We start from the raw sequence: 14,785 nt of genomic DNA, 5'->3' as shown, positions 1-14,785 counted from the left end.
ACAGGAGGGGTAATGATCAAAATGATGCCACAGTACAGGGGTAAAACAAAAAAAATAGACCACATTACAGAGAATAAAAACTGGTATTCCATTATGTTTGCCCCCTCAAAACCTACTTTGACTGTAATTTCTGCACCTATAATAGTTAGAGCTCTGTAGACAAACCCATTTAAATTCCTCAAGTGTTAAATGGTCATGTTATGATAGTAAATGTATTTCAAGTTGTTTCCAATTTCTACAATTTACACTGTCTACATCCTACAGATAAATTAGATGATTTAGGAGAATGGATAAAATGTGAGAACCCCCTCCTTATTGTTGATAATGTTATCTACAAGCTAAAAGTTGCACTGTTTGCATAGCTCAACTATAGTGATAGCTAAGAGGGACTATAAAACATACTAATAATGAAGTGAATAGTAACCTCTATTCCTGGGTCTCCTTTAGGACCTGCTGGTCCAGGAATACTGCTGTCATTTCCAGGATTTCCCTAAAGCAAATAAAAGTTCTTATATGAGTTGAATTAGCTTAATTAAGAAAAACATCAATTCAATTTATATTTGTGCAATTGTATCAGTTATAATAGTACAATTTTTTTTATGTTATAGAGAACAATATGCTTTATGTTATATGGAGCATGTGCATTTATTTATATTCAGTTAGTTGTGGGTCATTATATAAATTGAAACTTTTCATTTGAAATAACTTAATCTATTCCAAGGAAGAGTATATTAAAAGAGTTTCACCAAGTCCAGAATTTTGATGGCGTATCCTTGGGTCTAACTCTTGACACTCCAGCCAATCAGCTGTTTGAAGATGCTGTGGGATTTGTATGATAGTTGTAACTAGAGATAAGCCAGGTTATGGAAAATTCGATTCAGCTGCTTCGCTGAATTTCACAAAGAAGTTTGCTTCCTGATGAATTACTTAGTCATGAAGCGCATTTCTTTGTGAGTAGCGGGCACAATTATGAGGAACTGTGAATCCACAACCCCCATCATTGAATCACTCAGATGCCACGTTCATCGCTGATCATGGCATCTGGGATAAAAAAATAGGGTTTACAGGGGTTAATCGGTGAAAAAAAATGCTCACCTCATCCATTTGCACGAGAGTCTAATGCTGCGCATGAATATGACATCATGCTGGCTGGCTTTGTGATGTCATACGTCACATCACACAAGATTTGGCTCGGGATCTTCAATCGAGATAGCTGCGGCGGCTTCTTCATGCTCAAATGGATGAGATGAATATTATTTATTTTTTATTTTTTACACCATTTCAGGTAAATTTGATTCATTACCACGAAGCACAAGGAAATGGCTTCTCAGCAAATCAATTTTTCCCTGAAATTTGGAATCGAAGTCCACTTTGAATACGTCAATTCGCTCAATATTAGTTGTAACCTCTAAATGTTTTTTTACATTGGTCTGTCTAAACCTGCACATTACTAAGCAATGTTGTGCAGGATACTGAAGCTTTAGCCCTTACAAGTCAAAGTGCCAAATCTGCAATACCCTGCTCAACCCTACTAAGTAGACAACGTGCATTTGATGGACCTTTGTAAACAATGAAGAGGCAGCGACAATCACAAGGGAGCAACGACTCCTCCAATAGTATTAAAAATAACACTGATATCTACTTGCATGTGCTGGGACACTCGCTTCTCACTGGAGGCAGCAGGAACTGACATTCCCAGTGCGGTGACATCACATTATCATGCTGGGAGCATAAGATTTTGCTGTCTGTAGTGTGGAACGTGGTCCCCCCACTTGTGTGCAAGTGGATGAGGTGAGTAATGTATTATTTATTTTTTAACACAAACAGAATGGGGGCCACTAAGGGGGTATTATTCCTACTTGGGAGCAGAAATGAGGCCATGAATCATACTGAGAGGCACTAATGGGTGCATTTATCATAGTGGGGGGAATTAATAAGAGCATTAATCATATTGAGGGCACTATGAGAGCAATTCAATATCCAGAGGTCACTATGGGGGGGGGGTTTATGTATACTGTGAGGGCACTGCAGGTGTTGGGATATAAAAAAAAATTAATTCATTCATTTTGTATTTAATGGCCGGTAAAAACAGAAATGGAAGCAAAACGGCCATTAAAAACAAATAGACAGAAAGAAAATGGATGCAAACACAGATGCAAAATGGCCATGAAAAACTAACAGTGTATTCATTTTTAATGGCTCTTTTTTTTACTGTCATGTGAAAGTGCCCTTAATTTGAAAAACCCCTTTAATATTATATTATGTGCAGCTGCAGCATATGCTCGATGATACAATTTTATAGCCTATGCAATCATACTAAATTTATGGTTATTAAAAAATAAACAGCTGTACATACCATAAATAATATATAGATACTCATGAACAATGTGTAAACTTACCAGGTCACCCTTCTGGCCTTTAAATCCCTTATATCCTTTAGTTCCCTTTAATCCAGATTTACCCTGTTAAAGAAATTCATTATTATTTACTTACATAATTTTGTGTACGGGCTGTTCAGCAGTTCTACTTCAACATCATAAGAAGACTGTAATGTCTAGAGCTAAACATCTGCTGTGTCATGTCCAGACTCATAACTAATATACCATACAAATTGCAATTAGAGCATTATATAACAAAACAAGGGAAGCTCTATACTATGTTTATAGTTTGGGTCACCAAAAGGGATATGCTAAGGTCTGAGACAATAATGGGCCCCGGTGGTCCAACATAACAGAATGCAATTTGGAGCAAGCCACTTGCCACTAAAATCTATTACTTATAGGGTGATTAATAAATAATATAATGTAAGACAAGCAATAATAGCAATAGACATTACAATTAAATACACATTTCTGTATGCATGGTGGGTCCATGGAACCCCAGTCTGACACTACTACACTGCTCAAAAAAATAAAGGGAACACAAAAATAACACATCCTAGATCTGAATTAATTAAATATTCTTCTGAAATACTTTGTTCTTTACATAGTTGAATGTGCTGACAACAAAATCACACACAAAAAAAAAATGGAAATCAAATTTTTTAACCCATGGAGGTCTGGATTTGGAGTCACCCTCAAAATGAAAGTGGAAAAACACACTACAGGCTGATCCAACTTTGATGTAATGCCCTTAAAACAAGTCAAAATGAGGCTCAGTAGTGTGTGTGGCCTCCACGTGCCTGTATGACCTCCCTACAACGCCTGTGCATGCTCCTGATGAGGTGGCGGACGGTCTCCTGAGGGATCTCCTCCCAGACCTGGACTAAAGCATCTGCCAACTCCTGGACAGTCTGTGGTGCAACGTGACGTTGGTGGATAGAGCGAGACGTGATGTCCCAGATGTGCTCAATTGGATTCAGGTCTGGGTAACGGGCGGGCCAGGCCATATCATCAATGCCTTTGTCTTGCAGGAACTGCTGACACACTCCAGCCACATGAGGTCTAGCATTGTCTTGCATTAAGAGGAACCCAGGGCCAACCGCACCAGCATATGGTCTCACAAGGGGTCTGAGGATCTCATCTCGGTACCTAATGGCAGTCAGGCTACCTCTGGCAAGCACATGGAGGGCTGTGCGGCCCTCCAAAGAAATGCCACCCCACACCATTACTGACCTAATGCCAAACCGGTCATGCTGGAGGCAGAACATTCTCCACGGCGTCTCCAGACTCTGTCACGTCTGTCACATGTGCTCAGTGTGAACCTGCTTTCATCTGTGAAGAGCACAGGGCGCCAGTGGCGAATTTGCCAATCTTGGTGTTTTCTCCTCCTGTTCCTCCTTGCACAAAGGCGGAGGTAGCGGTTCTGCTGCTGGGTTGTTGCCCTCCTACGGCCTCCTCCACGTCTCCTGATGTACTGGCCTGTCTCCTGGTAGTGCCTCCATGCTCTGGACACTACGCTGACAGACAAAGCAAACCTTCTTGCCACAGCTCGCATTGATGTGCCATCCTGGATAAGCTGCAGTACCTGAGCCACTTGTGTGGGTTGTAGACTCCGCCTCATGCTACCACTAGAGTGAAAGCACCGGCAGCATTCAAAAGTGACCAAAACATCAGCCAGGAAGCATAGGAACTGAGAAGTGGTCAGGTCACCACCTGCAGAACCACTCCTTTATTGGGGGTGTCTTGCTAATTGCCTATAATTTCCACCTGTCGTCTATCCCATTTGCACAACAGCATGTGAAATTGATTATCACTTAGTGTTGCTTCCTAAGTGGACAGTTTGATTTCACCGAAGTGTGATTGACTTGGAGTTACATTGTGTTGTTTAAGTGTTCCCTTTATTTTTTTGAGCAGTGTATATTGCATCAGCAAGTTTACTTAGGTGTTTACTCTGAGACTAAATTATTAGCGTGTCTCCCTCACAAGTCTGGAGTCAGAAGCTTGAATATTATATTCAGTTATCTTTCCCATACAACATAGTGCTGATAGTTTTGGATCTAAGCATCTAAAAATTCCAATACTACCAGATACACCCCCAGAGAAACTGACTGCTATACTTTTATGTAAATTAGATAGATTGTAGTCAATATTGTCCCTATGAGTTGGCCATGTCAGTAATAGCCCCTTTGCTGGACCTGCTCTTCTTCCCCAATCTTATCTTGGATGGTGGGTTCTCTGTGAGCTATGCTAGCTGGTCTCCCCTCCTCTTTCACTGTTCTTGACTGTTATGGGCAGCGAGTGTCGACACACTGTGCCAACCAATTGATTTGACTTTGAGCTAGTCTTTAGGGTCTTATCCTGGTGGTCTTCTGGCCTTCACTGCAGGGAGTCACCTAGCCTTTACCTCTTGGAATAGTCCCAGTGTGGTTGGCTGCTGACCCATGGGGTCACAGACACCAGCACAAATCATCAATGGATCAGGTTTTGCATTTTGTCTAAGGATTTAAGGTCTTAAGTAGAGTATACTGTAGAAAACTAAACATGTCTTACTAGTTCTCCTTTTTCACCCTTCTCTCCTTTTATTCCTAGAGATCCAGACTTCCCCTAAAAGTGAGATGGGAAAAAAAGGGGATAGTAATTGAGGCTTCTATATGGATAGAATATCATGTACATTAATCAGTCATAACATTAAAACCACTGAAGATCATGACCATGGTACCTCTCAAATGGGGAAGTGCAAGTGAACAGTCAGTTGATATTTTGGGAAAAAAAGTCAAGTGCAAATTTCTGAATGCAAGATGACTGAGTCAAATCTATAACAGAAAGGTATTAGAATGCATTCTAGCTTTCTGCCTATGGGACTGTGTAGTTTCAGAGTGGTCTTATTTAACCCCTGTCCACCACTGAAAGTGCCTACAATGGGCATATGTGCAGCTTTGGAAGAAGGTGTCTCATCAGTTACAATTAATTTTACATCAAGTGGATGGCTGGTTGCTTATGCTTGGCTTACCTAAGGAAGAGATGGCACCAAAATGCACAGCAGAAAGAAGGCAGACAGGTGGATGCAGTGCGTTGTTCTGGACAATGTTCTGCAGGTAACCCTTGCATCTTTGTATTTATGTGGATGTGACACATATCACCTACCTAAACATTGTCTATACACACAAGTATGGGTCTGCGATGAAAATTCAGGAGTTGTTTCTCTCGGTCTTTGGCACCAACCCCCACGATCTCTGAACGGACCAGCATCCAGAGCTGATGTTATTCCTTCAAATTAAACATGAACATAGGGCAGACCCGCAAGACAGGATATTCGTAATAATTTATTGTACTTAAAAAATTTCTTCTTTCAGTATCACACATAAGATATGCACAACTCCTGCCCGACCCAGGTTTCGCTTTTGCTTCGTCTGGAGCGTCATAGTTTAGTTTTCGTATGGGCAGTATTTATTGCCCCATCACATTAATCACGTGATTTACCAAAACTCCCCATCCTAAATTAATGGGGTATTCCTATCTTATAAGGGGTTCTCAGTTTGGTACTTACATTTCATTTTAGGCCTCCTGCACACGAACGTGTGCGCCCCGTGGCCGTATCGTGGACCGCATTTGCGGATCCGCAATACACGGGCGCCGTTCTGTGGGCATTCCGCATCACGGATGCGGACCCATTCCTTTCAATACGGAATGGTGCAGAAAGGAAGCACGGAACGGAAACCGACGGAAGCACTATCTTTTTGCAGAACGGGCAGATCTCTAACCCATTAAAGTGAATGGGTCCACGATTTGCTGAGGCTGCCCCACGTTTATGTGTAGGAGGCCTTAGTTACATAAAATATTATAACAGTTACATTTTATCTATAATATAGTAATTTATAGATAAAATGTAACTGTTTTAATATTTTATGTGAGTAAAATGGAATGTAAGTACCAAACTGAGAACTCCTTATAAGAAAGGAATACTCGATTAATTTAGGGTGGGGAGCTTGGGTAAATCACGTGATTAATGTGATGGGGCAATAAATACCACCCATACGAAAACGAAACTATGACGCCCCAGACGAAGCAGGAGCAAAACCCGGGTCGGGCAGGAGTTTTGCATATTTTATGTGTGATACTGAAAGAAGAAATTTTGTAAGTACAATAAATTATTACGAATATCCTGTCTTGTGGGTCTGCCCTATGTTCATGTTTAATTTGAAGGAATAACATCAGCTCTGAATGCTCGTCGGTTCAGAGATCGTGGGGGTTGGAGCCAAAGACCGAGAGAAACAACTCTTGAAAGACCAGTGCATTTGAACCATTCTCTACATGTGAATTTTCAGCGTAGACCCAAACTTGTATGTATAGACTTTTATAATATAGGGAGATTGGACCTACTCCCTTTTTCTGGGGAGCTTAAGTGGTACTAAAAATAACACACAAAAAATCCTTTTGTTTGATACCTAAACAATGTAGCAGATCAAGTACAGTACACTTATTCATAGCAACAATATTTCCCAATGGCGGTGGCCTCTTTCAGCAGCACCCTGCCCTGAGGTAAAAGTTGTTGGAGGACCATAACAAAGAGTTCCAAGTGTTACCCTGCCCTCCAAATTCTACAGATGTCAATATGATCGGGCAACTGTTGGATGTGCTGTAAAACAAGGCTAATCCAAGGAGGCCCCACCCCAAAACAAGGCTAATCCAAGGAGGCTAAAGTCTTGGTGCCAGATACCACAAGATAGCTTCAGAGGTCTTATGGAGTCCATGCCTTGGGTCAGAGCTGTTTAGGTGGCATGAGGGCGTCCTGCATACTAATAGGCAATAATGTTATGGCTGATCACTGTACATATATAATAAACAGCATACCTTTTCTCCATGAAGTCCATCAAGCCCTTGTTCTCCATTTTCATTCTACATAAAAAAACAAAGGCACAAAATACATTTTCAAACAGCATTGGTTTACCATATGGCAATGTGTGCACAATTGTGAGCTTTGTGGAAGCAGTACACATTTGGGTATTTCTTATATACAGTACCTATTCTACAGTATTTATGACAAACAGAAACAAGGTACAGGATAAATCATATACAAATGATACATTGCCTATATCTTAGAAGGACATGTAGGCCTTCCTGATGTATTGTGTCTATGTGGTCAAGAACTTTGGAAAAAAGAAGGATGAAATGAACCATATCTAATTACCACTGCTCATCATCAAACAACAGTTTGAAGAAAAGCTTTCCATGCTGATTTGAAGGATGTTAAAATGAATTTTATTGTATTATGTTTAATAATTGTCTAGAAAGCTCTGACACATCCAGAGCTTTGCCAGTAACATGAACACTTCTCATTAAAAGGGGTAATCCATTATTTAAAAACATGGCTGCTTTCTTCCAGAAAAAGCACCTCACCTGTCCATAAGTTGTGTCTGGCATTGCATTTCAGCTCCATTCCATTGAAGTGAACAGGGCTTAGCTGCAATACCACACACAAACTATTGACAGGTGTGGTGCTGTTTTTGGAAGAAAGCAGCCACGTTTTTCAAATCCTAGACAACCCTTTGAAGAAAGAATTTAGAGGATGAGAAAATAAAGTTAGAGAATATAATTGAAACGTAGTTATATCTATGCTCAAATATCTAGAAAATATTTTTGCATTCAATTCATGTTTTTGCCCAAATTAAGTTATGTAGATTTAAACAAATCTCTGATTATTCGGATGAATCTGTGTATCGATTTGCCAGGTTTAACATTTCTTTCTGATAAGTATATGAGAATAATAAACAGGTGATAAGATTCTCTCTTGGATCAGGTAAAATAAAATAGCAAAACAAGTAAATTGATTTGATGTTCTTAACGCAACACAAACAACTCCATAGACACAGAAATACAGACCTGTTTTCCTGGAAACCCTCTTGAACCCTGATAAAGAAACACACAATATAGATAAATAAATAAAAAAAACAGATAAAATGTTTATAAGTACCACCAGCAATTTCGCATTGTGTAAAGCCTTAAAGCTTTTCAGAAAAAAATGCACGAGCCCATATATTCTTAGCCCTGTGTCTTCGGCTGTTTTAAAGAGGACCTTTCATGGGTCCAGACATTATAAACTAAGTATTTGTATTCTCCCACCATGTATGTTAATTTTTTTCATCGGTACAGGGAGGAGGAGAATGCTCTGTTTCTCAATGGGCATCTCCTTCTCCCTGGCTGTGAGCTGTCCAATCGCAGCAGAGAGCGTCACAGCCAGGGAGAAAAAAAAAAAGATCACCTTCTTCCTGGCTGTGATGCTCTCCACTGCGATTTGACAGCTCACAGCCAGGGAGAAGGATCCGCCCATTGAGAAACAGGGCAGTCTCCTCCTCCCTGTTCCGATGCGAAAATTAGCATACCATGTGGGTGAATACAATGGGGGCCACAGCGGGTGAACGGAGCGGCGCCCATAAAAAATAGTAAGCACTATTAGAACCCCGCTGTATGCCCTACATATCCTGATACATAGTTTATAAAGTCTGGTCCCATGAAAAGTCCTCTTTAACTAAATCTGCTCCAGACTGCTTTCCAATTTCCTGTAGTTGACTCAATGTGTAGAGGGGAATAAACCACTGCCAAATGCCTTTGGTGGTGGCATATCTTCCATGAAAACAAACATCAAGTCTTAGTTTTCTGATATCTGTCATCAGGGAGAGTCTGCACATTACACATTAGATGATTGTGTTAGCTAATGAGAATGGGCACCTTGAGAAAAGAAGTTGTGGCTCTCCAGCATCCTTCTCACAATTTGGAATGATCTATTCTATATATTTATAGGTTCTTATGACCATATCCCACTATATGATACCAGAGAAATGCAGTTACCAGAACTAGGGCCTGTTTCAAATTTGCGGTAAACAGATTCGGGAGGCAGCCTGCTGGATACGTGAATACTGGGTGCTACAGTGCACTGCCAAGATACCGTCCGGCCCCGTTCACTATGAAGTATTGAACCATATCTCATTTTATATTAATGTTCCCAACAACATATCTAGAACTAAAATTTAACATTCAAAATCATATTGTTACCTTGGGGCCCTTGACTCCTGCACATCCTTTGTCACCACTTTCTCCCATTGGACCAGGTAATCCTCTGTCACCCTTAAGAAGATGAAAATCAAAAAATACTTAAAAATACCATACTCTAATTTACATATTTACTTATTCTATTTATTATACTGTTCAACCAAAAATACTGATTATTTTAAGCTCCTAACAGTCACATTTTAGATTTAGTATTCACAAATGGGAATTTGGTATCTGATATTACTGTAGGGGAAAGCTTGGGATCTAGTGATCACCAGTCAGTGTGGTTTACTGACTGAGTCACACCACACAAAAACAAAAGTTTTAGATTTTAGAAAAACTGACTTTTCTAAAATTAGATTAGTGGTATACGAGTCCCTATCAGATTGGAACAGTTTCATTGGAGTCCAGGAGAAATGGGACTACTTAAAAGTGGCACTATTGAAGGCAACAGAAAATTGCATTAGGCTTGTCAGTAAAAGCAAAAAAAGGAAGAGACCACTGTGGTACTCAGCAGAAGTGGCCAAAATCATTAAAAACAAAAAGATAGCATTTAGGAATTATATAAAAAAAAAAAAAACGAGGATGACAGGCACATTTATAACATTAGACAGAGAGAGGCCAAACAAGTTATAAGAGCTTCTGAAGCACAGGCAGAAGAGAAATGAGCTCAGTCAGGGAAAAAAAGGCGATAAGGCATTCTTCAGATACATAAATGAAAAAAGCTAACTAAAACAAGGAATTACCAAATTAAAACAAAAGAAGGAAGGTATATGGAAGAAGATAAAGAACTAGCTGACTGCCTCAATGAATACTTCTGTTCAGTTTTTACAAAGGAAAATGAAGGAAAAGGACCTCAGTTAGGAAAGAAGACTAATGAATCTTTTGATGCATGTGTCTTTACAGAGGAAGAGGTTCTAAGTCAGCTGTCTAAAATTAATACAAATAAGTCACAGGGGCCTGATGGGATACACCCAAAGCTATTAAAAGAGCTCAGCGGTGAACTAGTAAAACCATTAACAGATTTATTTAACCAATCACTGGCAACAGGAGTCATCCCAGAAGATTGGAAATTAGCAAGTGTTGTGCCCATTCACAAGAAAGGTAGTAGGGAGGAATCGGAAAACTATAGGCCAGTAAGCCTGACATCAATAGTGGGGAAATTAATGGAAACCATACTTAAGGAGAGGATTGTGGAACATCTAAAATCCTATGGATTAAAAGATGAAAAACAGCATGGGTTTACTTCAGGGAGATCATGTCAAACTAATCTTATTGATTTTTTTGATTGGGTGACTAAAATAATAGATGGCGGAGGTGTAGTAGACAATGGCGGAGGTATCAATAAATTGCAGTCTTTGGGCTTGGACGCCCATATTGTTGAATGGATTAGGCAGTGGCTGAGGGACAGACAACAGAGGGTTGTAGTCAATGGAGTATATTCAGACCATTGTATTGTTACTAGTGGGGTACCTTAGGGATTTGTTCTGGGACCCATATTATTTAATATCTTTATCAGCGAAATTGCAGAAGGCCTCAATGGAAAGGTGTGTCTTTTTGCTGATGACACAAAGATTTGTAACAGGGTTGATGTTCCTGGAGGGCTGCACCAAATGGAAAAGGATTTAGGAAAACTAGAGGAATGGTCAAAAATCTGGCAACTAAAATTTTATGTTGATAAGTGCAAGATAATGCACCTGGGGCGTAAAAAACCCAAGAGCAGAATATAAAGTCAGTGATACAGTCCTAACCTCAGTATCTAAGGAAAGGGATTTAGGAGACAATGTCATAGAGCAGCAGGAAATGCTAGCAGAATGCTTGGGTGTATAGGGAAAGGAATTACCAGTAGAAAGAGGGAGGTGCTCATGCCGCTCTACAGAGCACTAGTGAGACCTCATTTGGAGTATTGTGCTCAGTACTGGAGACCATATCTCCAGGAGGATATTGATACTTTGAAGAGAGTTCAGAGAAGAGCTACTAAACTGGTACATGGATTGCAGGATAAAACTTACCAGGAAATATTAAAGGACCTTAACATGTATAGCTTAGAAGAAAGATGAGACAGGGGGGATATGATAGAAACTTTTAAATACATAAAGGGAATGAACAAAGTAAAAGAGGAGAGAATATTTAAAAGAAGAAAAACTGCTACAAGAGGACATAGTTTTAAATTAGAGGGGCAAAGGTTTAAAAGTAATATCAGGAAGTATTACTTTACTGAGAGAGCAGTGGATGCATGGAATAGCCTTCCTGCAGAAGTGGTAGCTGCAAATACAGTGAAGGAGTTTAAGCATGCATGGGATAGGCATAAGGCCATCCTTCATATAAGATAGGGCCAGGGGCTATTCATAGTATTCAGTATATTGGGCAGACTAGATGGGCCAAATGGTTCTTATCTGCCGACACATTCTATGTTTCTACATTAAAATTGTAAAAAACCAAAAATTTCCCTTTTTTATTGTAGATTTTGAATATGTGTCTGAAGTAAATCTCAGTGGACATGAATGCATTTTTTAATCCCTTAGTGACATAATACATTTTAGCCTTAAGGACCAGTAACATTTTCCCCTTCATGTTCCAGCGGTCAGTACAATGATTATTATATCAAATTTCTATATATTTTTTATTATTTTCCTTTCCCCCGCAGGCTGTCAGCTCTACAACTGCCCCCCCCCCTTCGCCTCCAGACTGAAAGGATTGGGGGGCCACTTCAGCTGCCCATATCTTAGGATAAGTAGCAGCTAGAGATATGTGCAGCGCAGCTGGACATGACTTAAGGACCAGCGCCGTACATATATGACACAAGTTCCGCCGGGTGCTGGGGCAGGATCACGGGGGAATTAGGGCACCATGGCATTACCACCTCTTTTATACCCCCACTATCTTGGTTGGTGCAGCAAGTGTCATCTCATATATATTTACTGTATTTTCCTGCAATGTATTTACTTGTAAAACAATGTTAACATGTAATGTGCCTGGTTCACCAGCAGATGGCAGCAACATTGGCAGAGAGTTAGTTTCCCTGAAGAGGAACCTTCTGGTTCCCTTCCAGCCCTCTTTAGAGAGAGAGAGGAGTTTTAATTTTAGTGAGTCAGTGTAGCCTACTCGCCTCAGGGAGAGGTTGTGTGTCGGCCAGCATAGCTCTCTCTGCTCTGCTGTGCCCAGAGGCACTGCCTCTGAAGCCTACATGGTCACTTGTCCCCTCCTGGGCTTGCATTGCCTTCATCCAAGCTGAAGCTAGAGCTTGAGGTACTCAAAGACAGGACAAGAAGTTCCTAGGATTGCAGATAAAGATATAGTAAGAGACAGACTACAGGTTAAAGTTCCAGCAGAAGAGAAAGAGTTCCTTTTTTACCCAGCTAGCATAGCAGAGCTAAGAGAGCTACCGCATAGCAAAGCTGAGATTGTTGCAGAAGTATTTGCCTGCCAAAGTGAAGCCAATACCTGCTGATGACCAAAATACAGTTTGGAAACTGTTTGGATTACCGTTTATGCCAAGTAAAGGTGTGTTTTACATACTCAATTATTCCTTTATCATCAAAGTTATTTATCCCTTTGCACTTGCTTCGGACTACAGCTCCAATTGGCCGGTCAATGAAGACGCAATTTTACAAAACGACAAAAGGAAGCTGCGAGGCGGGGGGGGGGGGGGCGGGTCATGGGGAGATGAACGGTGCTGAACTAGTCAGCACTAGTGTTGAGCACAAATATTCGAATAGCAAATTTTTATCGTGAATATCACCACTTTGAGAATTCGCAAATATTTAGAATATAGTGCTATATATTCGTTATATCGAATATTCTGCATTTTTTTCCATCTGAACATATGGTTCCTCTCTGCTTCTTACTTGTGGGCCAATGAGAAGGAAGCAATCAAGTTCACAACAATACTTAGTGCACCAATCAGTAATCTGTAGTCAGACCTGCTAAAATGTGAAGTTGCCCGTAGTGCGAAAAAATATTCTAATCACTGCCAATTAGCGCAATCGTGTATATATTGGAGCACTTGACTCTATCTGCATATAAAGGTATCCTAATGTTCTGCCGTGCCAACCATTTTCTCCAGTTTCAGGAAACTTATACCAGCTTGAAAAATTCAACTATAGTGACCAACGCCTGTATTTCGAGCGCATTACGTGTTTTTTACATTGCCGATTTTTCGCATTCAATAAAATAATCTTAAATTCTCGAAATTCACGAATATATGATGAATATTCTACAAAATATTTGTGAAATATCGCAAATTAAAATATAGCCCCTGCTGCTCATCACTAGTCAGCACCGGTCTCCTTCAAAGTCAGGCAGGGGACTCCAGTGTTTTGCATCCCCTACCAGCGCTGCAATTGGCTGGAACAATGCTCCAGCCAATGGCAGCGCTATAGCAGCACAGGAAAGGGCTGAACCTCTCTGCAGGCAGCCATTCTAGCTGGTGACTGCATGCAGAGAGGTTCTGTGCTTCTCTGTGCTGCTTGTTGGCTTGCTGAGACTTGTGGTGCACCACCACTGCGATTTGAGCTTTTCCTGCTGAAAGAAAAAAAGAAGAACATCTGGAATTGCTGCACTGATTTTTTTTTCCATTTGCAGCTGTTCCAGATCCCTAAACCACCCTCCATCCCTGTCCCTGTTCCGTATTTTGTATCTGCAGTAAATTTCTATACTGCCATGTCTGCACGGACGCACCAAATGTCAGCGTGCGTTCTGCAGCCCTGAGCACCAATAAGTACCATTTTTTTTACTGGTCGCTTTTGGTGTAAAAAAATACATTTATTTTAAATAGAATTCATTTTTAGATAGTGTTAGTGTAGACTTTTACATGCACATAATATCTGTGTGCGTGCATGTGTCCTGCACCTGCTGAGCGCTGATCAGAAACATCCATTTTTCTGATCGGTCTGTTCAGTTTCCTTTGCAGATTTCTTTTTCTTTGTGTAGTTAGTTTTATATATATATATATATATATATATATATATATATATAGAACAAAGAAATCGGACTGCACTCCAGTTGAATCTTCAGTGAAAAAAGGTTTATTCACCCATAGGTGGCACAAGCTTCACTGAAGATTCAACTGGAGTGCAGTCCGATTTCTTTGTTCCGTATCAGTGGGTAAGCACCAGTTACCATACACGGACAGTGCACCCTCTTTACTTGTTTTCTGGCTTGGTGGTGCTGCTGGTAATTTTTTTCAATATATATATATATATATATATATATATATATATATATACACACATTTCGATATACATATATATAGAAATTAATTAATCAATTTTAGTTTTGGTAGTATTAGTGCATATTTTTGCATGCACATAATATCTTTGCATGCGTGCTTCCTGTACCTGCTGAGCACTGATCAA

General features: G+C 40.2%; 1 protein-coding gene across 1 annotated transcript in view; it reads right to left on the bottom strand.

Moving 5' to 3' along the window:
• The window catches only part of LOC121002731 (collagen alpha-6(VI) chain-like), a 300,596-nt gene that overhangs the window by 128,598 nt on the left and 157,213 nt on the right, over positions 1 to 14,785 (bottom strand). The window contains exons 16-21 of the mRNA XM_040434227.1: positions 9,432 to 9,503; positions 8,262 to 8,288; positions 7,233 to 7,277; positions 4,932 to 4,985; positions 2,400 to 2,462; positions 425 to 490 (exon numbers count right to left, since the gene is read on the bottom strand). Of these exons, the coding sequence (XP_040290161.1) occupies positions 425 to 490; positions 2,400 to 2,462; positions 4,932 to 4,985; positions 7,233 to 7,277; positions 8,262 to 8,288; positions 9,432 to 9,503 (327 nt within the window). The remainder of the gene's footprint in view (positions 1 to 424; positions 491 to 2,399; positions 2,463 to 4,931; positions 4,986 to 7,232; positions 7,278 to 8,261; positions 8,289 to 9,431; positions 9,504 to 14,785) is intronic.

This window comes from Bufo bufo, chromosome 5, assembly GCF_905171765.1.
Source record: "Bufo bufo chromosome 5, aBufBuf1.1, whole genome shotgun sequence".
Taxonomy (NCBI): domain Eukaryota; kingdom Metazoa; phylum Chordata; class Amphibia; order Anura; family Bufonidae; genus Bufo; species Bufo bufo.
This window is presented reverse-complemented; position numbering and strand designations above follow the sequence as displayed.